Here is a 20,365-nt window from a genome sequence, read left to right on the forward strand (position 1 = left end):
AGCTAGGAGGAGCTGCTATTGGATGAGAGGCTTGAAACAGCCACTATTAGCTAGGAGGCTAGTATGTTAGCAGAAAACACTGTTAGCTCATAAAGGCTAGGAAGCGATACTATTAGCTAGGCGGCTAGGAGGAGCTACTATGAGTTGGGAGGCTAGTTAGCTAGGAAAAGCTTCTATTAGCTAGGAGGGTATGAAGTTAAGAGGATCTACTGTTAGCTTGGAAGGTATGAGGCTAGGCTAATATTAGCTGGGGAGCTAGGTCGTGCTACTAATATTTGGGAGGCTAGGAAGAGCTACTATTAGCTGGGAAGCTAGGAAGGTAGGAGGAGTTACTCACTTTAAAAAGCAGAAACAAATGGGTGGTTTTTCTTGGAGAGGTTTTTGCAAGCAAGAACGTTTTATCCGTCCGTTCTACATCTGAGAGGAAATAAATCTTCATACCAGTAGCAGGGAAGCTAGGACGTTAGGGAAGAGCTACTATTAGCTGGGAGGCTAGGAAGCTAGGGGAGAACTAGTATGGAAAAAAACTATTTCAAAATTGAAAAGCTGCTTTATCTAATTGTTCTTTATTATTCTATTAACTGAAGGGTGTAAGTTTGTCTTGTGAAATAAAATAAACGTTGATGTGGTTTGGAAAATGAACATAAACAGCAACAAAGTTGCAGCGACGGAGTCAGTGGGTCTGATCTAAAGTTTGTTTCTGGTCTTTGAGCCGTGGGCGGAGCCGTGTGGGGCTGTTATTTTGATCTGCTGCGGCTCATCCGTCCACAGGGATCAATGAGGCTTGATGTCATTGTGTTGTGTCGAATTAAAAGCAGCAGACAATAAAAGCAATAATAATACAAACGCTGACATCACAGTGACCCTGACACAGGCCGGACCAAATCGATAACTCGGCTGAAATATCCGCCCCCCCCTCGTATCGCTCTGCTCGGATAGTTTTACATATACACCACAACACACAACCAGAACCCGACTCAGATCCTTCATAAGTCTCCTGCTTACAAACACTGACACCCAGAGGACGCTGGGACGTGATACCAGGCCAGAAAACAGCAGACGGGACATGATTCATCTGTGACACACTCTAAAAAAAAAACAGCAGATGGAGAATATTGAATGGCAAAAACACACAAACACACATCAGCACACATGCCCCCCCCCCCACCACCCACCACCCACCGGGTCTGAACCCAACACCCAGAGCACCACCAAGGATTCAAACCCATAACCCGTCTCCAGAGGAGATCGATGGAAAGGAAGGAAACCACTTCCGTCATGTTCCTACGTCGTCTTTAACTTTTTGTTTCTACTCAAACAACAACGAAGACGTAAGAAAAGAAAAGTTCTTTCACAGGGAAAAAACAGACGGAGGAGGAGGTGAAGAAAGGAAGAAAAGACGAGTGAACAGATAGATGAGGAGGAGAAATATGATCGGGAGGATGAATATTTAATGGCGTCTGCAGAGGAGCAGCCCAAACACTCACTGTACAACCAGACATGAGCAGAAAATGATAACGGAACAAAAAAACGACCCCGTGAATACGAGCGTGTTTAGATCAAAAGATAATGATGCTAATGATGCTAATGATGCTAATAGTAAAAAGTTAAAAATCAATGAGGGAAATGAATGTGAATTTAAATGGAAACAACTGGACCAAACTCCTGGAAGATATGCAACCAGATTTTCAGACTTTGACATTAATTCAGTGTCAAAACTATTCAGCAAAACTCTGACAGAGATTTTCACAGAAATCTACTCAAAGGTGTCGATGGCCCCGGTCTCAGACGTCTTAGTTGATTTGTTTCTGGTTGATGTGTGTTGAAATGCTCTCTCAGATTTGTCTTTTACTTCTTAAATCCAATCAGGTTTTGTTGTGTCTCTCCTACACTGAACTTGCACATAGCAAAATAGTGTTGCATCGGTTTTCGCCATTAATTAGCTATTCTCCATTAGCATCTCCCACTTGTTTCTGCATGACTGTCCGTTAAAACACAACTTATTGTAGTTCTTTTTAGTTCTATTATGAAAGTGTTAACGTTCAATGAAACCTCGTTGATGTTTAGTATGTTTGATACTTGTCTACTACACGTTTCTCTCAGAGTTTGATCTTTTTAATTAGATCTTTAACAACAGGAAGCAAGAAATGTCATATTTATTAACCCTCCATGGTTCCTCTGGTGGTTTATTTAGCAGCAGCGTCTCCAGGAACCAATCAGAGCTCTGGACTCCAGCTGAGTTTGATGCAATATGTCATTTTATTCTGGTTTCACTGATAAAAGTCATTATAGGATTCAACCAACACAACAACTTGTTATTTTTTAGTTGTGTATCTTTGATTCGTCCAGAACTAAACCACTTAGAGAGATTCTGACTGTAGTGATAGAAACTTCAGAGTCTTGTGTTTAAAAAGAGACCGAGACCATTTTTTTGGAAAAAAGGTTGGAATGATGAGAGGTTAAAAGATTCAATCCAGATGAGAGAGACAATAATGGGTGGATGTGAATGTGGACATGATGAACAGTGACTGATTGAATGTGGACATGGATGTGGACGTGGACGTGGACGTGAATGTGGATGTGGACGTGGACGTGGACGTGGATGTGGACATGGATGTGGACGTGGACGTGAATGTGGACGTGGACGTGGACGGGGACGTGGATGTGGACGTGGATGTGAATGTGGACATGGATGTGGACGTGGATGTGGATGTGAATGTGAATGTGGATGTAGATGTGGACGTGGACGTGGATGTGGACGTGGACGTGGACGTGGACGGGGACGTGGACGTGGACGGGGACGTGCTAACCACAGCGAGTAGCAGCTTAGTGTCCTGGGTTCCGGTAAATGAGTAAACTGAGACCAGAACACACACAAACACCGGGTCCTGGTGTCGGCTCCTGTTTGGTGCAGATGTAAAATAAAAGCTTCTATCGAACGCCTCAACTGCTGCGGTGGAGACGCTCCCCCGGGACCAGGGAGACGAGGAGGAGGAGGGAGAGGACACGGTGGACAGGGAGGGACAGGGAGAGGACATGGTGGACAGGGAGGGAGGGAGAGGACGACAAACAGTTTAGAGGAAGAATAGACGGTTTATGAAGCTTCAACCTGGACTCGTCTCTGATTCACTGATAAATAACGTCACAAATACAGAAACACCAGAACTAGACCAGACCCAGACCCAGACCAGACCAGAACCAGATACTCGAGACCAGACCCAGACCAGACCAGACCCAGACCAGACCCAGACCCAGACCCAGACCAGACCCAGACCAGACCAGAACCAGAGACTCCAGACCAAACCAGACCCAGACCAGACCAGACCCAGACCCAGACCCAGACCCAGACCCAGACCAAACCAAACCAGACTAGACCAGACCCAGACCAGAACCAGAGACTCCAAACCAAACCAAACCAGACCAGACCCAAACCCAGACAAAACCCAGACCAGATCCAGACCAGACCCAGAATCAGAGACTCCAGACCAGACCAGACCAGACCCAGAGGCTCCAGACCCAAAACCCAGACCAGATCCAGACCAGACCCGGTCTTCTGTTGCTTCAGTTTTTGTTTATTCTTCGGTTTTTACTTCTTCTTCCATTTCTTCTCCTTCTGTTTATCCTTTTCTTCTGTTGCTTCCATTTTTGTTTTGGTTTTTAATTCTTAATCCATTTGTTCTTCTTCTGTTTGTTCTTCTTCTGTTTGTTCTTCCCTTTCTTCTTCTTCTATGCCCTTTTCTTCTCGTTTCCTTCTTTTGCTGTCGTTTCTTCATCTTCTTCAGTTTTTGTTTCTTCTTCTGTTCCTCCATATCTTCTTCTTCTTCTTCTGGGGCTTTTGTCTACTCTGATGCTCCGGATCACAGTCGTGTCCTTCTTTCTTTCCACACCGTTACTGATCTAATTTAACTGTGACAGCTCAGATTAATAAAGTTGTTCCATCTCTTTCATGATTTAATACCTGGACACTAGAACCGAACGGTCTCGGGACAGGACGTTAAAACGTCCTCAAAGACAGTGGTGTCCAGAAACATGATCGAAGCTCTTATTGTGAAACATCTGTCTGGATCCTGTGCGTTCAGCTCGTCGTCCTCTAACGCGACGACAGCAGCTTCTGTCGATATGAAACCAGACCATTAACGAGCTGAAACAGACTCTGGTGTCTCCGTGTGGGATTTGAGAGGCAGCTGGCAGCGATACGTTAAACCAGGCGCGGGCCCTACTCCGCCCCGACCTCCCCCCGGCCAATCAATACAGCCTCATCTGTTAACTGTGGCCGTGGAAATGAAGAGCCGACATGTTATGAAGCTGCTCCTCTGGAGGATCGGACTGGATCTAAAAGCCTCCGAGGTTTAAAGGAGTCAAAGAGCAGAGAACAGTCATCACACTTCAGCTCTTCTGACTCTTCACACGTTTTAAATCCAAAAAGCTGCCACACATCAGCTGGTTTGAGCCTCTTCATCAACTAAAAGCTGAAGGAAACGGCAGATATTTAAAAACCGATGTGAGTTTTTTGTCGACTGTTGGTGGTTGATTCATGTTTTTGTTAAACTTTGTCATGTTATTAAAACTTAACGGGGACGAGAACACAATGGTCACCGGCCTTTGGAAAGTATAACGTCGCCTCTTGGACTCATGTCCATTTAAACTCTGAACATGTGGACGGAGAGAAAGACGAGCGAGGGACTCGTTTAGTTCACGTTGGAGGAGAAACATCATCAGACCAGACGTTTACTCCAGTTTAACTTCAGCTGGTGTTTCACTCCCCTCCCTGTATGTTATGGCTCTCTACATGTTTGTGTTCCTGCTTAAATGAGACCAGATATGAGACCAGGAACCAGATATGAGACCAGGAACCAGATATGAGACCAGATATGAGACCAGGAACCAGATATGAGACCAGGAAATATATATGAGACCAGATATGAAACCAGGAACCACATATGAGACCAGGAACCAGATATGAGACCATGAACCAGATATGAGACCAGGAACCAGATATGAGGCCAGGAACCACATTTGAGACCAGGAACCACATTTGAGACCAGGAACCACATTTGAGACCAGGAACCAGATATTAGACGAGAACCAGATATGAAACCAGAACCAGATATGAGACCAGGAACCAGATAAGCGACCAGGAACCAGATATGAGACCAGGAACCAGATATGAGGCCAGGAACCACATTTGAGACCAGGAACCAGATATGAGACCAGGAACCAGATATGAGGCCAGGAACCACATTTGAGACCAGGAACCACATTTGAGACCAGGAACCAGATATTAGACGAGAACCAGATATGAAACCAGAACCAGATATGAGACCAGGAACCAGATATGAGAACAGGAACCAGATATGAGAAGAGAACCACATATGAGACCAGGAACCAGATATGAGACCAGAACCAGATATGAGATCAGAACCAGATATGAGACCAGGAACCAGATATGAGACCAGGAACCAGATATGTAACCAGAACCAGATATGAGACGAGAACCAGATATGAGACCAGGAACCAGATATGAGAACAGGAACGAGATATGTGTAAAGTTGTTAACTTAGAGAAATGATCCAGATCTAGGAACAAGATATGAAGGAAGGAAGGAAGGAAGGAAGGAAGGAAGGAAGGAAGGAAGGAAGGAAGGAAGGGAGGGAGGAACCAGGACTCGCTGTGTGTTCACTTTAACCAAAGGATTTGTTTTATTGTTAATCCTCCATTTAACCAGATGAGCTCATTGAGACGGAGAATGTCTTTGGAACGAGGCCTGAGCTTTAAATCAGAACCAGGACGTGGTTTGTTGGGGGGTGAAGTTCCCGGGTCCCAGTGAGCGTCCTCCAGAGACGGGATCCCTCCACATGGAGAGTTTAGGAAAGAGTCAGAGTGAGAGTAAAGCAGATGTGGTGGATGTTTGTGCGCCGGCTGTAGCCGTCGGCCCCGTGGGACGCATCGCTTCACCAGCTGTGTTCTGACACACAGGAACAGCGAGGGCCCGGGGACAACGCTCCACAACGCTCCACAACGGCTCCACAACGGCTCCACAACGGCTCCACAACGCTCCACAACACTCCACAACGCTCCACAACGCTCCACAACGCTCCACAACGGCTCCACAACGCTCCACAACGGCTCCACAACGCTCCACAACACATAAATATCACAGACCACATGAGCACGCTCCACCGACCCTGGATGATGAATCAAAACAAACAAACTAACGGATATGCACACAAACAGCACACGCCGACACACACAGACACACACACAGCTGGAGCCACATGGAACGTCCTCAGATTCCTGCTCCCGTCCCTCAGTAGGAAGACACATGTCCTCCAGTCTGGACATTAATAAAACCACTGACTGGTTCAGTTATGAGCAGCAGCTCAACTGTTGTTATAATATTGTTTTATATGAATGTAGAGCGACAGGAACACGAGACAATGTCACACGTCAGTGACACCAGGAAGTAAACATTTAACAGCTGATCCATCAGCTGATCCATCAGCTGATCCAGTCTGAGCTCTTTCTACTGCTTCCTGGATAAATAAATAAAGGAATGGAACAATATCTCAGTTTGGTTTGTTTGATTTGAAGCAACAGCATCACTAGGAGGGAAGGAAGGAAGGAAGGAAGGAAGGAAGGAAGGAAGGAAGGAAGGAAGGAAGGAGGGATGGAAGGAAGGAAGGAAGGAAGGAGGGAAGGAAGGAAGGAAGGAAGTAGGGAGGGATGGAAGGAAGGAAGGAAGGGAGGAAGGAAGGAAGTAGGGAGGGATGGAAGGAAGGAAGGAAAGAAGGGGTATGAACCCTAGAAAGGAAGGAAGGAAGACGGGAAGGAAGGAAGGAAGGAAGGAAGGAAGGAAGGAAGGAAGAACCCTAGAAAGGAAGGAAGGAAGGAGGGAAGAAAGGAAGGAAGGAAGGAAGAATCCTAGGAAGGAAGGAAGGAAGGAAGGAAGGAAGGAAGAATGAACCCTAGGAAGGAAGGAAGGAAGTAGGGAGGGATGGAAGGAAGGAAGGAAGGGAGGAAGGAAGGAAGTAGGGAGGGATGGAAGGAAGGAAGGAAAGAAGGGGTATGAACCCTAGAAAGGAAGGAAGGAAGACGGGAAGGAAGGAAGGAAGGAAGGAAGGAAGGAAGGAAGGAAGGAAGGAAGAACCCTAGAAAGGAAGGAAGGAAGGAAGGAAGGAAGGAAGGAAGGAAGGAAGGAAGGAAGGAAGGAAGGAAGGAAGGAAGGATGAACCCTAGGAATGAAGGAAGGAAGGAAGGAAGGAAGGAAGGAAGGAAGGAAGGAAGGAAGGAAGGAAGGAAGGAAGGAAGGATGAACCCTAGAAAGGAAGGATGAACCCTAGGAATGAAGGAAGGAAGGAAGGAAGGAAGGAAGGAAGGAAGGAAGGAAGGAAGGAAGGATAAACCCTAGAAAGGAAGGAAGGAAGGAAGGAAGGAAGGAAGGAAGGAAGGAAGGAAGGAAGGAAGAATCCTAGGAAGGAAGGAAGGAAGAATCCTAGGAAGGAAGGAAGGAAGGAAGGAAGGAAGGAAGGAAGGAAGGAAGGATGAACCCTAGAAAGGAAGGAAGGAAGGAAGGATGAACTCTAGAAAGGAAGGAAGGAAGGAGGGAAGAAAGGAAGGAAGGAAGGAAGAATCCTAGGAAGGAAGGAAGGAAGGAAGAATGAACCCTAGGAAGGAAGGAAGGAAGGAAGGAAGGAAGGAAGGAAGGAAGGATGAACCCTAGAAAGGAAGGAAGGAGGGAAGGAGGGAAGGAAGGAAGGAAGGAAGGAAGGAAGGAAGGAAGGAAGGAAGGAAGGAGGGAAGGTCCTGATTTTCTTTTCCGTTAAATATTTTCTCCTGATTAAAACAGACGTTAATGTCATTGACCTGCAGCGTCTTTTTATTTATTTATTTAATACCGAATCATGTTTCTGACCCAGAACCTGGAGCCTGAGGAGGTCGGAGGTCGGAGGTCGGAGGTCTGGGCTTCTGGTTTCTGGAGGACAGATGGTTTGAAAGAGGAGTAAAGGAAGACGTCTCCGTCAAACTGGAAAACCTTTCTCCGGACTGAGGACTGGGATTCAGTCTGACAGGGATTTAGGACGAACATCTGTCCCCAACAAGCTTTACCCTGAGACAACCTGAGACCAAAGGTTGTTCCTAGAGGACACGCTCTGAGAAACACCCGAGGAGGACGACTTCAGGAGGCTCAGAGAGGAGAACATGGAGGATGGAGCCGGAAGCCCCGCCCCCCCACCTCCTCACTGAGGTCACAGTGTCCATTCCTTCATCAAAGGGTGGGACTCCTGTAGGCTCAGCTAGCCGCTAACAGTTAGCATTCACACACTGAGACGACGGAGGTGAAGACACCAGCTGGGAGGAGGGGGAAGGAGGTGAAGACACCAGCTGGGAGGAGGGGGACGGGGGTCAGAGACAGCAGGTGAGAGACAGAGCTGAGGTGTTTGTCAGAAACAGAGAGGTCTAAGTGACACAAAGAGGTGGGCTGTCCGAGCGGGTGGGAGAGGAAAGGAAGGAAAGCTGGACGGACGGAGAGAGACCGCGGCCTCAGGTGAGAAAAGGTACGAAATTCTGGCGTAAGAACGAAACTTAGAATCTGGATTAAACTGTGAGGACACTGGTCCCACACACACTGATGGATCCAGCTGTTCCTATCTAACAGGCTCCTGCTTGGTTCCGGTCATAGAGTCGATCCCTTCACCACCTCACGGCAAAGAGGAAGAAAATCAAAATACAGGATCATCTGACCAACTTCAGAAATACTTTACTGACTGACGCATGTGTAAATAAATAAAAAAATTAAATTAGATCGAATTAAAACAAAGAAAAACGAACATTTGTCACTTTCCAAACAGCAGCTTCAGACAGACGGACCTCGGATGTTGAGTTTTTCAGGTTTGCAGAGACTGAACGAATCCTTTCCCATTTACGTAACCAAATTCACTGTGTGGTTTTATTGCGATGTGGCTCAATCTATGGCTCCACGTTCTGTTTGGGAACCGAGCAACGACCTGAAATCCTGGTTTAATCTGTTCTTGTTGGTGACGTCTGTATGAGAACTGGATGTAAACCGGGAAGATTCGGCTCAGTGTCGGCTACATGTCCTCACGACGACGTCTCAGGGTGGACGGGAGCTTCGCTTCGGTTCGTCTCTCGCTCCCACGAGAGTTTTAACTCACGGCATAAATCCATCAGGATGTTTTTGATGAAGCTGTCGAACAGATCAGATTAATTAACGCTCACTGAGAATCCTCCAGTAGCACAAGATACTCAACGGTGCTTCAGCTTTTCTTTTCTTTTAGTTTGTCACCAATTATTCAGAGTGTCGCTAAATCACTCACTGAGCATTTTTATTACTAGAGGAGTTTCTGTCCATTATCAGAAATTAATGGGCGACGCGGAACCGGTTGCTTCTACAAAGTCATTAATTAATTAATTAATTAATTAATTAAAATGTAATTAATTAATTAAAATATTAATCCTGAGTTTTAGGGTTCAGGTTTTAGTTCGTTAAGAGCTGGTCCTTCTAAAGACAGAAAAACAAGTTTGTCTGTGTGTGCGTGTGTGTGTGCGCGTGTGTGTGTGCGTGTGTGTGTGCGTGTGTGTGTGCGTGTGTGTGTGTGTGTGTGTGTGTGTTTGGTCCCGAGTGTTTAATCCAAGACAAAAAGCTGATGTCTTTACTTTGTAAAAGGCTGAAAACTGATCCAGTTGTCCACTGCACAATTTGATACGAGTAGACCGACCTGACTCCACACACACACACACACACACACACACACACACACACACACACACACACACACACACACACACACACACACACAGAAGTTCGTTCTGTAGCATCATCATCAGATTTGGTTTCAGCAACAGTGCAACAATGGCTCTGCTTAACCAGCACCAACACAGAGACACACAACACCGCAGAGCTACGTTCAATTAGCCTCAGCTCTTAGCGTGAAGCTAACGAGAAGATTCAGCGACATCCGAGTTCCTTAAAAGATATGAGAGGACGAGACGCGCAGGAGGAGGAGATCCACCGAAGCAACATCGACAAACGAGCGACAAAAGTCAAAGTCCCGTCTCAAGAAGTTGCGCTTGAACTCGAGCTGTCAAATGCTTGCGATGTTTGATCAGATTAATCTCTGGGGGGCTGTGGATTAACTTCGATTAATCACGATTAAATCTCACTTACGGGCAAACGGAGAGACGTTCACAGTCGTTCTGCTGCAGATGTTTCATCACATTAATCATGATGAGTTGATTTTGATTGTAGCTGCTGATCATATGTAATATTGGTTAATTTTCAGTTGGATTCTCTTTGTCTTGAGGTGATTTTATGCAGAAATGTTGCTGTAGATAAATGTAAAAAAATAAAATAAATATATAATCTGGTAAAAAAGAAAGTTCTTTCACACACACACAGTTTGGACAAACTTCCTCCCTGATCTGAATGAGACGACCAAACTTTTTACAGGAAGTGCATGTTGTTGTGGTGTAAAGGCCACTGCTCTGTGATTGGTCAGAGGTTTGGAAGTGGGCGTGGTTAATTCATTTAAGCGGACGTGTTAGCAGCCGTTACTTAGAGGCGGATGCTGTCGTTATTATTTACTGGAAAGTCGACCAAACGACTGATTCATGGGTTCATGGTTTGTAGCAGGCGAATTCAAGTCGCACAATAGTTGATTCACGAGGAACAACAACTGTTCTCAGGAAACACATGAAAGGGAAAAGGAATTTTTCCTAAAGAACGAGCCATGAGATGAGGAACAGTAGGTCTGGATAAGCAGCAGGCTGATTATCTGTTCTGACATCCTCACAGGGCAGACGAGGGTTAACCGCCTCCCAGCATCTAGTAAAGCATGCATGGAGACTATACCACTGTGTGTGTGTGTGTGTGTGTGTGTGTGTTAAGTGTGTGTTTGCAAACAGGCTGACAGCCGAGCGGATACCATGGGAGCAGATTGCCACGAGTGTGTGTGCTACAGTGTGTGTTTACACGTCTGCTAAGCTGTTAGTCATGAGCTAATGGGGCCAGAGTGTGTGTAGATATACGTGTGTTGGTGTGCGTTTGTGCTCCCATGCATTCATGAACACACAGGAGGCTCTGGCTGCACGAGTGTTGCTCCAGAAACATGGCTTCAGACGCGTGAGGGGAGGTCAGCGGGGGCGCTCGCGTACGTGTGCGCAGCGACGGATTCTCTGGGACTTATGCTTCATTTAAGCTGGAAGCTCTGGAGGCGTCGGACGTACACGTCCTCACGACACTGAAGCGGCTCGGACTGACGCACACGCCGGCGTTTTAACAACGTCGGTAGTGAAGTTAGACCTGATCTTTAGACACGTTTGTTTGATGCCTACAAAAAAAATACTAAAACTACGTCACTGCAGCATCATTTGTGGGGATTTTTAGCAGCTCAAATAAAAGACAAGAAGAAGAAGAAGAAGAAGTTCTGATGCTCCAGGAATGTGGTTGTAGTTTGGAGAGGGACTGAAATAAATTACTACCAGAGCTCTGTCTTTTTTAAAAGTTCCTGGATCGGTCGGATGTTTAATTAAAAAGATGTTCTGTTTTAAGAAGGACGATTAATAATAATAATAATAATAATAATAATAATAACAACAATAATAGTCAATAACTATGGAGAGATTAGTCGCTGATAAGAACGAACTGAGGAGGAGCGACCTCTGATCTGTCCAGACACACACACACACACACACACACACACACACACACACACACGTGTGCATCAGTAGGTGTGAACCTGTGAGGAAAACACACAATTTGCATTCACGACACACCGTGGTGTGTTTGTGTGGCCTCGGACTAATGAGGTGGAAGACAAACACTGAACGCTCCACATCATCGGAGACTTCAGCCAGCAGCTACAAGCACGAAGAGATCTCATTGGTCCTGACACGACCCCCCCCCCCACACACACACACACACACACACACACACACACACACACACACACACACACACACACACACACTGAGAAGAGGAAGTACACACCGTCACTGTCACACACTGTGAGGAAACTGACGGCTGAGAGTCGATGGAAATAATGAGACGTCGGCAGAGAAGACGAGATCCAGCGTATGGACTGTAAATAAAGATGGACGCCTTCGCTGCTCCTCCACAGTGAAGCCAGTAGAGCTCCCCCTGGTGGCTGGAGGCTGCAGTAAGCGGTCATAAGCTCCACCCCCTCCATGTTAGCGGGCGGGACTTAGGCCAAACTGAAATACACCTCAAATTAATTTATTTTAAGCACGGTTTCTGTCATTTTAAGTATTTAATGTTCAAGTGACAATTATGTGGATAAGTTTTGTTTTAGTTTGTTATTTGACGCTGTAGAAACAGGATGTGACATCACGATCACTAAAATGAATAAGTTCAGTGTATAATCCATCTTTCCCTTGCAGCTGGTGGAGGTGGAGCCGAACGCAGCATTAATTACACAAAAAATCAAGTGAGTCTGGACGAAGTGTGGGCGGGGCATAGATGTCATGATGATATGACTCCGCCCTCGGACCGTAAACTTGCAAGATGGCGCCACTGGTATAGCCGGAAAAAACGTGTTGTCCATATTTATATCAAGTCTATGGTAAAAACACAGAGGACAAACTAAAGAGGGACAATTTTACCCTGGAAATCAGATTTATTTATTTATTTACAGCCTCTGGAGAAACCACAAATTTGTGGCTTGTAACTTCTCCTGACCACAAATGTTGGAGCCTCTGTTCTTCTTCTTCTGTGTCCCAGTTTACACCAACGAACCAATTTATGAACCAACGAGGTGGATGATGTTCCCTTTAAAGTTAAGATACTTCTCGTCACCAAAGGTTTCGTCATCTCATCGCTACAACTCTCTGGATTTCATCTGGATCCTCGGCCTCTCGTCACCACATCGGTCTCAAAGCTGCTGATCCTGAGACTGGAGAAGGTTTCATACGTGAGGAGGAGTCTGACTGACAGCACTGAGACTCGGGGCCGAGTATCGACGGCGGTGTCGCCTTCCGCCGCTTGTTCGATACCTCTGTTCTCCGCTTCCTGTCTGGAACAACACCGGACGCCACTGCCACGAATGTGTGTGTTCGTCTTATGCTGCAGTATTTGCAGGCAGAGGCGCTGAGCGGGGATAAGGTTGCATGTTGTGCAGCATTTTCCTGACTGATGGAATCCCTGAGAGGATTTAATGTTGGTGGCAGACACCAACCTCACCGACCATAAACACCGCACATCTGGATACGGGACGAGTCACGAAGAACCGACGTAAATGACTGTGATTTCACCTTGACCTCAATATCAACGAGCATCGCTACGTGTCTATAAACGCGATGGGAAGCCAGAACAATCTTTCTCACAGCTACAGACCAGTTATTACGGGGATTTCACTCACGCAAAGATCTGCCAAAATCTTTGGGGGCTTGGTTTTATGTGAAGAAAAGTAACAACTATGGAGGAGACGTGTTTAGTCCATATTTATATACAGTCTATGGAGGAGACGTGTTTAGTCCATATTTATATACAGTCTATGGAGGAGACGTGTTTAGTCCATATTTATATACGGTCTATGGAGGAGACGTGTTTAGTCCATATTTATATACGGTCTATGTAGGAGACGTGTTTAGTCCATATTTATATACAGTCTATGGAGGAGACGTGTTTAGTCCATATTTATATACGGCCTATGTAGAGACGTGTTTAGTCCATATTTATATACAGTCTATGTTCTGGCTACATCAGTCCAGTCTGAACTTCCTGCAAATTATTCCATGAAAGCTTCCGTTCCTGCTTCGCTCTCATCTCCACACAGATTTCCAGGACGTCAGTGACCAACCAGTCGCTCTTATTCCTGCTACAGATCCCGTGGGCCTGAGCAGCTCTGTATTCCTTGTGCCCGTCACTATGACAGATGTGTTCTCTGTGTTGCAGCACCAGAGGCTAAGAGCAGACGCTGTGAAGGACTCTGTTTCTTCAACATGCCCTTTAAAGTGCCATATTTTGACTGAGGTTACCGCCCCACAACAAGGGAACGCACACATGCAGCAGCAGCAGGATCAGCCTGAACCCCCCGTGGTGAGACGACACTGCTAACACACTTCCTAAAGACTTGTTCACAGTGTGTGTCTGCTGCAGCTGTAGCGCACACACACACACACACACAGACACACACACACACACACACCCAAACGCCTTCATATATATGTGTGTGTGTAGCTGTCAATGTGTGTTTACAGTGTGTAGACAGGTATCTCTTCCTGTTAACGTCCTAAGTCTCTAAGTGTGTTTCTGTCAGTTTGTGTACGTCTGTGTGTGTGTCCATCTCTGTCACTGTGTTTGTTTTATATGTGTGTGTGTGTGTGTGTGTGTGTGCGCTCACCCATGCTGTTGGTGGAGCTGCACCACATCAGCAGACAGCCGGTGCACAGCAGGTTGAGAGCCCCGAACAGCAGGATCCTCCACGACTGAAAACGACAACAGAACAAACAAAACAAAAGCAACGTTAGCGGACGGTGACGCTACGAGCAGCGTGCCTCAGCCTGGGGGTCGCGGCCCGGCGGAGAGTATCACAACCGTTAAGAGCAAGTCAGAGCTGAGTCGGTTCATGTTTTAACATCACATCACACATAAAAACTAAGTGAAAATTAACTCGTTAACATTAATTGATGAATGTGATTAATGAAGCATCTGCAGCAGAACGACTGTGAACGTGTCTCAGTTTGTCCAAGTAGCGTTAGCGTTAGCACCAGCTGATCCGGTAGTGACAGGCAGCAGAACCAACCCATAAAGATGGAAGACGCTAAACAGCACGTTGGTCCTCTCCATGGGACATTTGAGGACAAAGAACCAAGAGGGACCAGTGGAGACACATAAAGTATCATCACACTCGCAGGAGGAGTTTTCTTTCCAGCTTCAAACAGCACATGAACCAAGCCAAGCATACGTTAGCCGGGGATTCTGCTAGCACTTGGGCTAACGCGGCTAACAGCTGGAGACAAACCAAGACAAACCAAGACAAAGACAAGCTGCCAATGCTGCTGCTAATATGTGTCCACTCCTGCAGCCACTGTTCACTGGGAGACACTGTTCTCAATAAGAAGCGTCAGCTCTCCTCTGGTTGGACAATGTCCACAAGTTAGTTTGTCTCCGTAGCAACAGGGACACATTCATGTGGACACATGGTGGACAAAGAAAGACGTTCAGTGCAGATTTATTCTCTTCTTCCCGGAGTCTGTTTGATCATGAACCATGAAACGCACCAATAGAGATTAAACACAAAGGAGATTTAATCTGATTAATCTGAATAAAAACACAAGTAATAAAATCTAGATTCTTGCTTCTTGCTCCCTCCTCGTCTTCTAATTAATTCTTTCTTTCTCTGTCTCCTTCCTCTTTTATCTCCTCCATCTACACCCTGACCTTTTTCTTCTTCTTCTTTTGGGATTTTGTGCAGTTTTGACACAACAAGCAGCATCATTCCCTTCCACACTACGTAAAATTACTGCAGCATTTCTACTTCTGTTTGCTTCCTGCAATATTTCCTCAAAAGACTGAAAATACGCCACAGTTTGACATTTTATCAACCGACTAATCGATAATAAGTGATGTTAAAATAAGTTCTAGCCTTCGCTATGAACATCCTCGCTCTAACACTTGTAGGCTTCGATGTCAGCTTCCTTTTAGACGTTTGTCCGCGAGTCCCAGCGTAAATAAGCCCGGAGACGTAAAGATTAACCTCATAAACTGACCGGGAGCTGCTGCCCGACCATGTGGCCAAACACGGTGACGACGCTCTGAATCAGTTCAGAAACACCAGCCCTGGGGAAGGTCACATCCAGACCACGTGCTGAGAAAGACTAATATCTGCAGCATGAGGAAAAGCACAGAACCAGAATATAAAAGGTGCAGCAGACTCAGCCGTAAAGGAAGCAGATCAAACGGAGGCCGGTCCGAACCCTCAGGCTTCATTAGGGACGTTTTGTCCGTCAGGGCGTATTTTTTTCCTGTGGTTGTGTTAGTGCATCATTTTGAGGATTTCAACCCTTAAAAGAAAAGTTTCACGACTTGAAGTCGCTGTTGTTTTTATGAAGAAAATTAAATCAGTCTTGGGCATTGACAGTATAAACTATGGACAAACCCATCGTGACGTCACCCGTTGGATTCTGAACCTCGAAAATGAAGCCTGAAGTGGGCGGAGCCCACGGTCGCCATGTTGGATGAGCTTTACTCCGCCCACACTCAGATATTCCAAATATGGACGTGGGGGGTCGTGTCTGACTTTGAGACCCCCCCAACCCTCCGCTACCAGTTAGCTTAGCATGGGAACGCTCTTAATTATGCAGAATTTTAAACCTCAGTAAAAAAATAAACACGAGTTAGAAAAAAAATTCACCTCCTGTACAGTTCATGAATAGTAAAATAAACCACTGAGACCAAAACCAGTTTGAACCAGGCTGTAAACATGTTTAATGATGCTGTAAAGTCGGGCTTTTTAACATGAGGGTCTATGGGGATCTGCTCCGTTTTGCATGTTTCGCTTCATCACTCAGACCTGGAGGTTGACGCTTGGTCTTGGGTTCAACAAAGATTATTTAAAATATTGGCTTAGTTTTTTTAGCAGCATCAGATTTAAAATTTACTTTCCTCAAAAATGTCCCATTGATCCAAAAAGTGTTGAATAAGACCTGGACCTGGGACCTGGAAGACTGAGAACGATCACAGACACCATGTCCCATTGCCATGACACAATAAAATTATTCATTCTGCAATATTAGGGTTTCGTTTATTTATGAGAAAGTGTTAAACACTAACATCAGACATTCCCACGTTATAGGGCCTATGGATAAAATGTTTATTTTGGTAGTTCTGTGGTTGTGTTACTGAGCTTAGTGGCTATTTTAAGGTGTGTGTGTTTATGCCTTTGGTCTGATGCTGATTCAAAATGTTGAATTGGCTGAAAAGCCGGTGACAAAGGTGCAGCTTTCATCTTGGAGCGTCTGAACGCTGTAATGATTCTCATTTTGAGTCCTCTGTTCTTATTCAACGTGTCTGGATGTAAATTGTCAATGAAGAACAGAAACGTCTGTGGGGGGGGGAGAAATGGAACGAGGGAAGGAGTTGGTGTTTGTGTGTCGTGGCTTGTCACTTCATGTTGGAGTCATACGCCGCGGAGGGGAGAGGCGAGTGCTGTGAAATCTACAATTACTGTGGTGTGCTGTGTTATGACAGCGCTGGGGCGTCTGGTGACAGCACTAGCCAGCGACAGGCATGGGAAACCTACAGAGTGTGTGTGTGCAAACAGAGAGACAGCACCCCCCCCCCCTTTCATGTGCACCCCCATGGCACCCGGAGGCGAGTACTCGTGGTCGGTACATCCCAGCGCTCTGCTGCCCCCGTCCGTCCGTCATCGTCCGTCATCGTCCTCGTCAACAATGTGCCGAGATATTGAGACTACGTGTGACAATGGAGATGATGATGTCACATTACATCATCAGGAAGGGACACATATGCCCCGCCCATCCAGGAAGTCCAGTGACCCATATTTAACACATCCACATAATTGATGTGTCAAAAATGAACAAACTATTGCTACTAGGAGGCCAAGAAGAGCTACTATTAGCTGGGAGGCTAAGAAGAGATACTATTAGCTAGGAGGCTAAGAAGAGATACTATTAGCTGGGAGGCTAAGAAGAGCTACTATTAGCTGGGAGGCTAAGAAGAGATACTATTAGCTAGGAGACTAGGAGGAGTTACTATTAGCTGGGAGGCTAAGAAGAGCTACTATTAGCTGGGTGGCTAGGAGGAGCTTCTATTAGCTGGGAGGCTAAGAAAAGCTACTATTAGCTGGGTTGCTAGGAGGAGCTACTATTAGCTGGGTGGCTAAGAAGAGCTACTATTAGCTGGGTGGCTAAGAAGAGCAACTATTAGCTGGGTGGCTAAGAAGAGCAACTATTAGCTGGGTGGATAGGAGGAGCTACTATTAGCTAGGAGGCTAAGAAGAGCTACTATTAGCTGGGTGGCTAGGAGGAGATACTATTAGCTGGGAGGCTAACAAGAGCTACTATTAGCTGGGTGGCTAGGAGGAGATACTATTAGCTGGGAGGCTAAGAAGAGCTACTATTAGCTAGGAGGCTAGGAGGAGCCAATATTAGCTGGGAGGCAGAGAATAGCTACTATTAGCTGGGTGGCTAGGAGGAGCTACTATTAGCTGGGAGGCTAAGAAGAGCTACTATTAGCTGGGTGGCTAAGAAGAGATACTATTAGCTAGGAGGCCAAGAAGAGCTACTATTAGCTGGGTGACTAAGAAGAGATACTATTAGCTAGGAGGCCAAGAAGAGCTACTATTAGCTGGGTGGCTAGGAGGAGTTACTATTAGCTGGGTGGCTAGGAGGAGCTACTATTAGCTAGGAGGCCAAGAAGAGCTACTATTAGCTAGGAGGCCAAGAAGAGCTACTATTAGCTGGGAGGCTAAGAAGAGCTACTATTAGCTGGGTGGCTAAGAAGAGCAACTATTAGCTGGGTGGCTAAGAAGAGCAACTATTAGCTGGGTGGATAGGAGGAGATACTATAAGCTAGGAGGCTAAGAAGAGCTACTATTAGCTGGGTGGCTAGGAGGAGATACTATTAGCTGGGAGGCTAAGAAGAGCTACTATTAGCTGGGTGGCTAGGAGGAGATACTATTAGCTGGGAGGCTAAGAAGAGCTACTATTAGCTAGGAGGCTAGGAGGAGCCAATATTAGCTGGGAGGCAGAGAATAGCTACTATTAGCTGGGTGGCTAGGAGGAGCTACTATTAGCTGGGAGGCTAAGAAGAGCTACTATTAGCTGGGTGGCTAAGAAGAGATACTATTAGCTTGGAGGCTAGGAGGAGTTACTATTAGCTTGGAGGCTATGAGGAGCTAATATTAGCTTGGAGGCTATGAGGAGCTAATATTAGCTTGGAGGTTAGGAGGAGCTAATATTAGCTTGGAGGCTAGGAGGAGCCAATATTAGCTGGGAGGCTATGAGGAGCTAATTTTAGCTTGGAGGCTATGAGGAGCTAATATTAGCTTGGAGGCTATGAGGAGCTAATATTAGCTTGGAGGTTAGGAGGAGCTAATATTAGCTTGGAGGCTGGGAGGAGCTAATATTAGCTTGGAGGCTAGGAGGAACTGCTAACATGTCAGAGACATGACTATTCACCTCTGAAAAAGAAAGAAAAGGAGCAACAGGAAGACGTCTCCATCATTAAAGGCTGAGAATGTGCTCAGGGCGATTGTGTGATACATTTATATTTATATAAAATATATTTGGGCTGTTTTTTGAACCGAAATAAAAGTTCACGTCACAGGCTTTTGGTGGCAATGAAAACACAAAGAACGTCCCGCTCAGACCGGAGCATCAGGGCTCTTTGTCTCCAGGGCGGCTGTGTTCTCCTCTCAAAATAACCCAACTTACATAATGGATCAGCGGAGGAGTTTTCCAACTCGGTTGTTGCAGCAGAAAACGAGATGACGACGCCTGGTCCTCTCACTCCGACGTCCTTCCTCTGCTGACGGCCTCATGTCCCCGTTCTAGTTTCATCAGGACATTTTGTCACAGCGGCCGATGACCTCCAGCTTAAAGGGGAAATGAAGCGCTCAGTGTAGTAAACCGCATTTTCCGGACGGAGTTCCCCTCGAATCAACTCCACACGCCGCCTGGATTCAAATAGGCAGGAGTCTCCCTCTGGATAATCACTGCACGGGTGATTGTTTTAGACGCATCCTGTGGTCGTGGAGGAGAAGCCAGGTACCGACACGGGGTCTCCTTCCATAGCGTTCAGAGGATCCAACCAACCCTGTGACGCATTCACTGCCTCACTTCAAAACAGCAGCGAGTCAGGTGGAAATGACCGAAAAAAATACACTTCTTAAATCTGACTTTAGGTCGGATTTAGGTGTCATTTCAGACAGGTTTCATTCCCCTTCGTGTTCCCATACACAGCCTCAGCGCCTGGATTTAAGTGTAAATAATTCACAGCTTTAATCATGTCCTGGAGGCTCGGACCAAAATGTTGCACTTGAACTCAAAGACGCTGAGAGGAAGTAACTCTTCACTCCTGAAGGTGGCAGCAGTCTGGATGCATCATTCAAAGGAGGAAACAGGAAGAGGAAGCGCTACTAGTCTTGGAACCGCTACTAGCTTAGAAGCTAGTAAGCCAGAATGTGCTACTATCAGGTGAGAAACTAGGAAGCTAACAAGAGCTAGTCTTAGCAGGGAAGCAAAGAAGAGCTATTATTAGCCTGGAAGCTAGAAGGCATTACTATTAGCGGAGAAGCTAGGTAGCTAGAAGGACCTACAATTAGATGTGAAGCTAGGTAGCTAGCAGGCTAGGAGGAGCTACTAT

At 46.1% G+C, this 20,365-nt stretch overlaps 1 protein-coding gene across 1 annotated transcript in view; it reads right to left on the reverse strand.

Annotated features, from left to right (window-relative positions):
• The window catches only part of slc30a6 (solute carrier family 30 member 6), a 59,748-nt gene that overhangs the window by 32,297 nt on the left and 7,086 nt on the right, over positions 1 to 20,365 (reverse strand). The window contains 1 exon segment of the mRNA XM_047602468.1: positions 14,379 to 14,463. Coding sequence (XP_047458424.1) covers positions 14,379 to 14,463 — 85 coding nt within the window.

This window comes from Mugil cephalus, chromosome 13 (assembly GCF_022458985.1).
Source record: "Mugil cephalus isolate CIBA_MC_2020 chromosome 13, CIBA_Mcephalus_1.1, whole genome shotgun sequence".
NCBI classification, from domain to species: Eukaryota; Metazoa; Chordata; class Actinopteri; order Mugiliformes; family Mugilidae; genus Mugil; species Mugil cephalus.